The sequence below is a fragment of the Emys orbicularis genome, chromosome 7 (genome assembly GCF_028017835.1).
Source record: "Emys orbicularis isolate rEmyOrb1 chromosome 7, rEmyOrb1.hap1, whole genome shotgun sequence".
Classification (NCBI taxonomy): Eukaryota; Metazoa; Chordata; order Testudines; family Emydidae; genus Emys; species Emys orbicularis.
Genome location: NC_088689.1, coordinates 32,813,855 through 32,825,282, shown reverse-complemented (window position 1 = coordinate 32,825,282; position 11,428 = coordinate 32,813,855). Strand labels below are relative to the sequence as shown.

At 43.2% G+C, this 11,428-nt stretch overlaps 1 protein-coding gene across 1 annotated transcript; it reads left to right on the top strand.

Moving 5' to 3' along the window:
- Nucleotides 1–1,137: 1,137 nt before the first annotated feature.
- On the top strand, nt 1,138–10,529 carry RBP4 (retinol binding protein 4). Its single transcript, XM_065408412.1, has 5 exons — nt 1,138–1,269; nt 2,086–2,222; nt 2,401–2,507; nt 6,874–7,086; nt 10,502–10,529. The coding sequence occupies exons 1-5, from the start codon at nt 1,138–1,140 to the stop codon at nt 10,513–10,515; spliced, it is 603 nt and encodes a 200-aa protein (XP_065264484.1). The 3' UTR covers nt 10,516–10,529.
- Nucleotides 10,530–11,428: the final 899 nt, after the last annotated feature.

Here is an 11,428-nt window from a genome sequence, read left to right as displayed (position 1 = left end):
AATCATGTGCATCCCCACCAGGCTTGTGTTAGGACTGAAGTGAGTGGTGTTCTTTTGCCTCCTCTGAAGGCAGGACCCCAAAAATGTCCCCAGGCTGCAGCTGCACACATCTGTTGCACTCTGGAGCAGGCTATGGAAGGCTTTCAGGCTGTAGCTCGGGACAGCTCCTGGAAGCTGGGCTTGGGTTCTCAGGCACCAGCAAGGTCTGGGGCTCTGGAACAAACAGCTATCTGCGTGGAACGTTCACACACTTACCACGAGGCTGCCAGCATTCGAAGGGTAGAAACAGGAAATCTGGGGGAGACAAATGAAGCCACAAGCTGTAACTCCGCAGGGTACACTGGAGAAGCAGGACTTTGGAGTGACAGAGTGGGACATGATAGTGTAGTTCAATAATAATGATTATAATATAATATAAAATAGGGACAGCTGGCACCTCTCTCTCTCTCACACACACTTCCCGATTTGGGGTCTTGCCTTTTGGGTTGTGGGATACAGCAAACGCGTTTCTCCCCGGGCTGGGGTTAAAGATCGCCTGGGTTACCTCTGCCTGCTCGGCCGTTGTTACGCAAGAGCCTGCTGCGCAGGGCCCCCTTGCCTAGCTGGAATCGATCAGCTTTCCCCACTCCCCTTGTTAGTCTTTCGCCCCGCGAAGTTACGAAAGAGCAGATTCCCACCCCCACCCCGGAGCTGTATAAAGCGCTCCCAGCCCTGCGCCCTCCGGTCGCCTCCTCTCCCCTGTGCGAGCGCTCGGGCTAGAGACCGGCTGACTGCGGGGGTCTGCGCTGCTCTGTAAGAGACACGTTTCCAGCTGGGGAAGCCTCTCTTGTCCGCCGCGTGTGATGATTCGGATCGCTCAGGGATGTGGCTAGAAATGCTGCAGCCCTCCTGCAGTGAGCCAGTGGGGACGCCCCACCATCTGCACTGAGGGGGCCCCTCTGGATGCTTTGGGGCCCCATTTCTGGGTGCCTTGGGGAGCACCCACCCTATGTGCTGGGGGTACTCTATTGTGAGGGCATTGGGGGACCCCACTGCTGCTTTGGGGGCCCCTCTGAGCAGCTTGGGGACACCCGGTATGCCTTGGGCCCCCCCGTTGATGATTTGGTCTGTCTCTGTTTGCTGTTGCGTAGGAGTAGGATGGCTCAGACGGGGAGATTCCTGGCCTGGCTGCTGCTAGTGGCCCTGGACCTGCTGGGCTGTGGATGCCGAGCGGAGCGGGACTGCAGAGTGAGCAACTTCAGAGTCCAAGAGAACTTCGACAAGGCTCGCGTAGGTGTCCGCTCCCCTCCCTGCTCTCTGGATCTTGCCAAATTTCACCCCAAGGCCCCAAATGTACTATCAAAATAGAGACCCAGTCTGCCCACTCCTGTTCTAAACACCCAGCCTCCGGTGCAGAGCACCACAAAACCTAGATCCTGCACCTGGGCACAGGCAGCTTGTGGCCCAGAGCCCCAAAGGCCTAAACAGAGAACAAGGGTGTGCTCTAAAGAGAGGGGGAAAGCAGCAGCTCTGCATGCAGCAAAAGATCTAGCCCCTGCTACAAATGGGACCAGCAGCACCATAAACCCCCTCCCCCTTCATCCAGAGCCTTGGGCTTGCTGGATCCAGCTATTTGAAAAATCCCAAACTCAAAAACTCTACCAGAAGAGAGAAGTTCAGCTGCTCTAGTTCCACTGCAAAATCCCACCGCCCCCCGCCGTGTGCCAAGTTACATTATTATTACTCTGATTATTTCTATTATCATAGCAAGGTATAGAATTGGTTTGTACGGTAGGAGCAGCTATCCTTGTTCTCTTTTTAAGCATTAGAACTCAGAGGATTGGGGCCAAAACCTGGCTAGGTCCAGCTGCTGAATCTGAACCTTTGTGGTGCTTGTGCTCCTTGGTGCATTGTATCCAAATTGTTTTTGGTGGGGTAGGAGCAGCTGGATTTATTCTCTAATTTGATGGTACGATTTGGAGGCTTGGGGCCAAAGATCAGCAAAGTTCTGCAAGGTCCAGGTAGATCCAGCTTTTATAGTCTTCCCCACACTTGGGACTGCCATACTTCCCAGACCTAACCAGAGCCTCTCTCCTCTCCCTGCAGTATACTGGCACCTGGTACGCCATGGCCAAAAAAGACCCTGAGGGGCTGTTCCTGCAGGACAATGTGGTAGCCCAGTTCACCATAGATGAGAATGGACAAATGAGTGCCACCGCCAAGGGCAGAGTCCGGCTGTTTAAGTAAGGTGCCTGGCACCATTCTTTCTCTTCCAATTCCAGTTCCCCAGAGCCCTGACTTTTTGCTGTGCTCTCCGCTGCTCTAACCCTTCCTTGTACCCACATGTTCATCACTATCTGCCCCCCCCCCCCAGGCTGCCAGGTTTGAACTCGGTGTCTTTTTGTCTGACTCTATTTGCAGTAACTGGGATGTTTGTGCTGACATGATTGGCTCCTTCACTGACACTGAGGATCCTGCCAAGTTCAAGATGAAGTACTGGGGTGTAGCCTCTTTTCTCCAGAAGGGAAGTGAGTACTAATAAGTAGTGGGGTGTTTTTGAAGCAGGAGACCTAGGGCTGCATGATAGCCCTTGTCACTTTTGGTGCATCTACAGGGGGGAAATAAGGGATTTTTTTAGCCGTGTTAGCTAACACATGGTACTTGCCACATGGTAAAATCCTAGAGCGAACGAGGCAGTTTCTAGTTTTCACATGTGTTAGCTGGTTGATGTCAAGGTCTTTGCATGGCAAAGGTCATACATTTATTTTCTTTCCAAGCCCCATAATATAGACTAGAGTCATCACATGAAAGGAGTAGAAGGAGATTGAGAAGATTATGAGCTCTTTTTAGTTCAGATCTGCTCTTTATTTGAATGTGTTAATTTTCTTGAAAAAGCCTAACTTCAGATTTAGTCATCAACAACAACCTGGTAGAGGAGGATTTTGCAGCTCTTAGCCTTTGTGGATACTTTGTGAACACAGGGACTTCCTCTTTTTTTGACAAGCAAACTCTCAACTCCCATTCTCCCCTGTGTGAGATTAACCCACGCAGGGGAGTAGAAACTCCAGCACTCTTCACTCGAGAAGTTTCCATGGAATAGCTCCACTGGGAGAAGATGGAATTTGGAAGAGATGAGGGCTCCACCCTAAAAACACACAGTTCTCAGGGGATCTTCAGGAAGCCACTTGCCTCTGACTTGCTGTCCACTTTCTTGCCAGCTCACTGCTGAGCCATACTTCCAGGGATTTCCCTGATTGCTGGATGCCCACTCTGCAGAGATGGGAGCACTGTACTATACATTGCTGCAAACTCTGGTCCTCCTGAAGAGGGAGAAGGAGAATCTGGCAGAACCCAGCTAGCCAGCACCACCTCCTTCAACTCCATGGAGGCCAAATACTGAGGAGGAAGTCCATGAGGTGTGGAAACTGGAGATGGCAGCTCTCCCCCTTACATCCCACCCTCCCCCCCATGTTCATTTCTGTGGATGTAGGGAGGTTAGAGAGGCATTAATTGTTACACTAAATGCTAAATAGCTGAGAACGGTCTGAAATTCTAACTGCAAATTGTGACTAGGATTTGTGATACTTTGCATATGCCTAGCAAATACACATTTATAAGAAACCTAAGAGGCACCAGGATGATATACTTTTCCCACACAAATACAGCTTAAAGTGTTTCTGTGGTAGGAAAACAAAGCTTTCCAGAAGGTAATGTGACTAGAATGACCAGGGAGATTGAAGTGTTCACTTACTGGCTTATGTATAAAGCAACAGAGGGTCCTGTGGCACCCTCAGGCTTATGTATGTTACCATTCCTGATGTCCGATTTGTGTCCATTTATTCTTTTGCGGAGGGACTGTCCGGTTTGGCCAATGTACAAGGCAGAGGGGCATTGCTGGCACATGATGGCATATATAACATTAGTGGATGTGCAGGTGAATGAGCCCTTGATGGTGTGGCTGATGTGGTTGGGTCCTCTGATGGTGTCGCCAGAGTAGATATGGGGACAGAGTAGGCAACGAGGTTTGCTTACAGGAATTGGTTCCTGGGTTGGTGTTTCTGTGGTGTGGTGTAGTTGCTGGTGAGTATTTGCTTCAGGTTGGGGGGTTGTCTGTAAGCGAGGACTGGCCTGCCTCCCAAGGTCTGTGAGAGTGAGGGATCATTTTCCAGGATAGGTTGTAGATCGTGGATAATGCGCTGGAGAGGTTTTAGCTGGGGGCTGTATGTGATGGCCAGTGGTGTTCTGTTATTGTCCTTGTTGGGCCTGTCCTGTAGTAGGTCCTTCTATTACAGATTTAAAAGTCACTATCATTGAACAAAAAACCTTCAGAAACAGACTTCAAAGAGAAACAGCAGAACTAAAATTCATTTGCAAATTCAACACCATTAATCTGGGCTTGAATAGGGACTGGGAGTGGCTGGCTCATTACAGAAGCAGCTTTTCCTCTCCTGGAATTGACACCTCCTCATCTATTATTGGGAGTGGACTACATCCACCCTGATTGAATTGGCCCTGTCAACACTGGTTCTCCACTTGCAAAGTAACTCCCTGCTCTCCATGTGTCAGTATATAATGCCTGCATCTGTAACTTTCACTCTATGCATCCGAAGAAGTGAGGTTTTTACTCATGAAAGCTTATGCCCAAATAAATCGGTTAGTCTTTAAGGTGCCACCAGACTCCTTGTTGTTTTTGTAGATACAGACTAACACGGCTACCCCCTGATACGTGACTAGGAGAGCTGTGAGTAATCTGGTGCATGACCAGCAGGAACATATTTATTTTCTCCAGTTTTACCCTGTGGCTGACCATTTTAAACATTATGTTTTCAGTCCTTAAAAGAGCGTTTGCACCACTATACACACAAAAATAAGGCCCATTAGACAGAAGCATTTGCCATGAAGTATAAAGAAAGTTCCCAAGTAGTTTTATTTTGTTGTTAAATTTCTCCCATGTTTCGGTAAAGCAATGCACTGCATCACAGAATCCAACATTATATTTTCTTAGTTTTATTACAGACTTAAAATGTTACATTAAGGGATGTTGTCAACTAGTTTAGGCTTCATATTTGATCTACATGATAAGGCCTGGTGATGGCAATTTCCTTAAGATTCAGAATATCTATTGCTTTTTTAATTCTACTTCCCTACCAAGGAATTAAAAGCAAAGAACCTCAGCGATAGTAATAGCTGTGTAAATAGGACTTAGGTGAAAACAGTATTTGTGACTTCTCTACTGTGGCTGCAGAAGGGGAAAGGACTCAGACTCTGGAAAAACCCCCTCATCATAATGGTGATGAAGTGGGTAAGATTTCTTTGGTGGCAGGGCTGAGAGGGTAATACAGGAGACATCCTCTGAGATTGCTTGGAAAATAACTCTGTTCCTTGGACTGGCCCCAGAGCCTATCTGTCTCCTTGTGTGAAGAAACACTTGTGGGCTGTGCAGGTGATGGATGGATCCAGATGGTGAGTTGTGAAGTATGGGAGTTTTCCTTTATTGTCCTCCCACTGCCAGCTCCACAGCTCACTCAGAAGAGGCTTTATTTTTTTCTTTTTGACCTTCCAAATGGGACTAACCTTTGCCCCAGAGCAATCAGTCCCACCACAGAATCAGCACTTGCAGTTTCCTGAGGCTTGCATGGTCTAAAAGGTCATGGATTTATTCTGCCTGATAAGAGCTGCAATGCATGTTTTTCAGCATTTAAATTAAAAATGACCGAGGTGCCATTATTCCCACCTAAAATAGATCCAAACTTCTACCAAGTTAGTTTAAAATTAAAGTTGGTGCAAACCCTCCTAACCTAGTGGACTTTTACTTTACATTGTCACAGTTTATTTAAAATAATACAAAAGAATTTGTTCAGTTTGTTCAACTTCCACACTGTAACACTGCTTGTGAAAGGATTGTAATGTCACTGAAATATAAGCAAAAGAAGTCTGGTTGTAAGGGCAATAGTTTTCCATGATTTAAATTCAGATCACACAAATGAAGCAAATAGGCAGAATTATATGGGGTTCTGTCTAAGATTTTAAAACTGCATGCTTTTAAAATACATATTGCTTCTTTGTGAGAGAAGTAATATCTGGAAATCCTCATCACACCTTATTTTGGTTATAAATAAGCTTGAACCAAGACCCTAGCTCCAAATGCTCCTGTATATTGGGAAAGTTTGCATCCACGTCTAAGCTTTGCAGCTCAGACCTATCTTTAGTTATAATATGTATTTAAAAAATAATACAATCCAATATCCACTATAAAGGCAGGTTGCACAGGTACTGACCCACAGTATGGCTATGACTGCTGGGCTGTGGAGGTGGCAGAGACAACACAATGCCAGTTTTGGTAGTAGTCTGCTGGCCGAGACTGCCTCCCCTTTAAAGGGTGGACTCACAAACTGTATGGCACTTGGAACGATCCTGAGGGACACACGTCCTAAGGTAGGTGGCAGGTTCTTTCCAGGTTAACTGAATGTCAAGCAGCCAGGAATGATATTTAAAAGGGTCAATACGATTTCAAGATGACACTTCTCCCTGAGTGAGAGCTTCCCGCCTGTTGGCCAAGAAGAAGCCAAAGGTTGAATTCATGTTACTCAGGCCAGTTGGCTCCTGTTGATTTATTTAATCTAATTGACTAAATGCATCCCACATGTTGTGGTGATGCTAGCATCTTGGGGCTGAGCCTGAGCGGTGCCAGGAGCATGGAACTTCCCAATATTTCACTAAGTATTGTGGGTGTCCAGCACCTGTCAGGATCAGGCCCATTATGGACCGTTTGCCAGCATTAATACTAAAGTGTGTGGAATTCTTCTGTGATTGAGTAAATGCAAAATACTCTCTAGGTGAATGTCTCCTGCTACCTCTATAACTTCCTTGCTCCTTCCCTATGGTTTCTTCCAGATGATGATCACTGGGTGGTCGACACAGATTATGACACTTATGCACTTCATTACTCCTGCCGCCAACTAAATGATGATGGCACCTGTGCTGATAGTTACTCCTTTGTGTTCTCCCGGGACCCGAAGGGATTGTCACCTGAGGTACAGAGAATTATCAGGCAAAGGCAGGTCGACCTCTGCTTGGACAGAAAATACAGAGTTATTGTCCATAATGGTAAGAATATTTTTTTCAGAAAATTGTATTTGGGAGGTGAAATGACTACTGTACTAGGAAGCTCTTTCTCTAATGGACAGGGCTGCACTTAGTAGTTGTGATATGATCTTATTTGCTTATTGCAAACTCAGTCTCAGATATGCCATTTTCACTTTTACTGCCCTGTGGTTTCCTGGGTAGCCCATCCCAGGAAACAAACACTGAAGAGAGTTGCAAAACACCTAGATTAATACGACATGAAAGGGACAAAACCATCAGAGCTTCTGTAAAGGAAAATTATCTCTCTAATTTATTAGAATTATTTGGATGTCAACAAAATAGGAGATAGAGGAGAACTGTAGATATAATTTATTTAGACTTTTAAAAAGCCCCACAAGACACTGTTCAGGAAAGTAAGTAGTCATGGGCTACATCTGCACTCTGAGCCAGGGATGTGATTCCCAGCTTATGTAGATGTACTTTTGCTAGCTGTTTGTCTAAAAGATATGCTCTAGTTCAAACAGGAATTAATTCAGGGAAGTCCTATGGCCTGTGTTATACAGGAGATCAGACTAGATGGTCAGAGTTGTCCCTTCTGGCTTTACAATTTCTGAATCTAATCTATGGATAGATGAACAAAGACTAATATAAATAGTTAATTTTCAGCCTGGCAATATGTTGACATTGGGGTACCACAAAGACCTACTAGGACAGGTGATACTGAATATATTTATTAATGATCTGGAAAAGGTGGGTGAACAGAATGAAAATAAATGTTGTCTATAATGAAAATGTGCAAACCATACAAAATTATTTAGAATAGACTGGACAGCACAACTGCAAATGAAATTCACTTTTGATACAAGGCAATAAATATCTGCACAAATAATTTTAACCACTCATTCATATTGTTGAGTTCTGAATTAACTGTAACCACTCAGGGAAAAGATCTGGGTGTCACTGTGGACAGCTCAGTGAAAACATGTGCTCAGTCTACAGCAGGAATCAAAAAGCACATAAAATGTTTGGCTGACTAAAGAATAGGGCAGAAAAAATACAGAAAATAGTATAATGCCATTGTATATATTGATGGTATTTTCTCACTGTGAATACAGTGTTTGGTTCTGTTCACCCCACCTCAAATAAAATATAACAGAAATAGAGGGGCCAAAAGATGGGAAATTAAAATGATTAGAGGCATGGAGAGTCCTATGTATGAAGAAAGAATGTAAAATGGAGCCCAGCGTTTGTGCTCCAGCTCCAGTTTAGGAAGAGGTGTGCAAAAGTGGCTTCTTGCACATTGCTCTGAACCAATTGGTACTGACCACTGTGAGAGACAGGATAGTGGACTAGATGGACCATTGGTCTGATTCACTATGGCCATCCTGTGTTTCTATTAAATGTACATGAAAGTATATGAAATGTTTGCACACTAGTAAATCAATTGTGAATGTCTGCAAGAAGTTACAAGTTGTAAAGAAAATGTATAAGTTCATAAATATTCACAGCTTGTGACAAGACATCTACAAACATCTCAGGAGAATCTCCACATAAAAGAGTACTTGTTTTCCACAAAATATTTGCAATTGTCTTTAACATCATTTTTTAAAGCACAGTTAAAGTTGCAAAAACACCCTCTATACTAAAAATATCATTAATAGAACATTAAATGATAAAATTTAAATACAAAAGTTAGGAACTTGTTTTCTAATAGTACAGCATCAACCTTAACTCTGCCCCAGTACTAACTGCCTTCCCCTTGTAAAAGCTGAAGACCCCCCGCTTTTCACACAAACCTTAACTCTGCCCCACTGTGTTGCATGTTTTCCTCTTTGCCTGCTCTTTCAGATGGTGGGTAGTGGTTGGAGGTGTCTACCAGGGCTAATTTGGCTTCCATGCTCTTTGTGAATGAGAACTGATGTTTTGGATCCTCTCAGGCTGCTCTATTTTATGCTAGAGACCACAGTGGTGGCTAGATGACCCCAGCATCAAGTGTCATGGCGACCTAAAGCCAATTGTGCACCTCCTCCGCTAGTCAGGCGTGCCAATCACAATTCAGACAAAAGCTCCGGATCATTTACCAGAGCATTAATTGATTCTGAACTCCCTAGTATTGTTGAGCCAAATTCTTGCACACCAAACAGATACACATTGGAGCAATGGACAGTGATTGTGGATATTTGTACAAGAGCTAAAAGAAAAAGAAAAAAGATTATCAAAACATCTGCATTAGGAAATTCTTCATACAAAGTCCATGTAAATGCAATTTCTCTGTGAACAGAGACCTCCCTGCATCTCATAGTGTTGCTAGCAAGAACTACAGAATTATTCGCAAGAGGGCCAAATCCTCATGTCCTTACTCAGTTGTTATGCAGGCCTTACTGAGGTAAAACTCCCACTGAAGGGAACATAAGAATGGCCATACTGGGTCAGACCAGAGGTCCATCTAGCCCAGTATCCTGTCTTCTGGAAGTGGCCAATGCCAGGTGCCCCAGAGGGAATGGACAGAACAGGTAATCATCAAGTGATCCAGACTCTTTCAGTTTTGATTCTGGACCCATATCTTCAAGTTAAATCCTTTTTCCAAAGATTCTTCATTGCCTTTTTAAACTAAAACTGTGCTGAAGTGCACAATAAATAAATTACTAATTACACAGGTCTTGGCTTGATATAAATATAGTTATATCTAAATAGCAGTTCTTGGTAAACTATCTTTATTTTCAAGCAAAAGAAGCTATAGAGAAAAGGCTGTTGGTGTTTTTTGCCACTTATCTTGCATTTCTGAAGCTAAATCTCCTACTGATTGTGGGTCAGGTTGGGCCTTGAGGTCAATGGCCTGCTTGTGGACTAAGCTTTTTCCTAATGTGGGTAAGAGTATCACAGTTTCGCCCTCTGTGAGTATTCCCAATGACAATAAAACTATCACAAATAGTTATATTGAACACAGGACTGCTTGCAGAGCAAGCTATTATGTCATTGTAACCAGGGCATTGCATCCTGGCCTTGTATCAACATATACTAAAAACAAAAATCACAAGAAAATAAATGTATGTACATTAGGATAGTCTATTACTGCCATTTTTTGTGATCTTAAATCTTAAATGAAAAGTACGGTATATCTTACTTAAATAAATATATTTTGAAATGGTTCTTGTGGTTGATCTGTGCTAGCTCCTTCTTTGCCTCAGCATTAATGTCTGGAACAAATGGAACAGATCTGATTAATTCCTGTTCTATGTTGAGTTGAAAATCCTTTGGAATTATGTGCTACAGATCTAAAGAGCAGAATAACATTGCAAATAATAGACTGATATGTGTAAGACTACTTTAAAGGAAATACATTTACACACACTTTAAATTTTATACATTTTTGTATATTTTTTATCTTTCTAGTGCTGGTTTAGAAATATTATTAATTTTATTTTGTTTGTTTCAGGATTCTGCTCTTAAGGAGTTTTGAAACTATGGAAGCAAATCACGTAACATCAATATGGATGTAAAGTTTACAAATTGACTGTTTTGTTGTAGACCTTTAAAGCAGCTTCATTTAAACTTAAAATATATTTATCTGAGCTCTGTAGCTCACCCTGTCAATAAACCAATGAAACTTTTAATAAACATGGATAACAGGGAATGCATATTGTGTAAATATAAAAAGATGATTGTTTTATTGGCAAAATATTATTTTACTGCAATGCTTAGAAATAGGAATCCAGATGGCAGTACTTAAGTATGTAATCTTTCATTTTTTTCTTATTGGTTTTTGACTTTGTCTAGTAACCTTGCAGGCAAATATTTTTAAAAATCCCTAATATCTAATTTTAAAATGCCTTAAGTCCTCTTGACTTATTGTGGCTTCTTTATTGGTCTCACTGGAAAGCAAAATAATATTTAAATACAAAACATAACATAAGAACATAAGAACAGCCGTACCGGGTCAGACCAAAGGTCCATTTAGCCCAGTATCCTGTCTACCGACAGTGGCCAATGCCAGGTGCCCCAGAGGGAGTGGACCAACAGGCAATGACCAAGTGATCTCTCTCCTGCCATCCATCTCCATCCTCTGACAAACAGAGGCTAGGGACACCATTCCTTACCCATCCTGACTAATAGCCATTAATGGACTTCACCACCATGAATTTACCCAGTTCTCTTTTAAACGCTGTTATAGTCCTAGCCTTCACAACCTCCTCAGGTAAGGAGTTCCACAAGTTGACTGTGCGCTGCGTGAAGAAGAACTTCCTTGTATTTGTTTTAAACCTGCTGCCTATTAATTTCATTTGGTGACCCCTAGTTCTTGTATTATGGGAATAAGTAAATAACTTTTCCTTATCCACTTTCTCCACATCACTCATGATTTTAT

Excerpts from the sequence above, each read along its gene's own strand:
- RBP4 (XM_065408412.1), top strand. The coding sequence starts at position 1,138 with ATGGCTCAGACGGGGAGATTCCTGGCCTGGCTGCTGCTAGTGGCCCTG. Across the intron at positions 1,270-2,085 it reads AGAACTTCGACAAGGCTCGC|TATACTGGCACCTGGTACGC; the intron begins GTAGGTGTCCGC and ends CTCTCCCTGCAG. Across the intron at positions 2,508-6,873 it reads CTCTTTTCTCCAGAAGGGAA|ATGATGATCACTGGGTGGTC; the intron begins GTGAGTACTAAT and ends GGTTTCTTCCAG.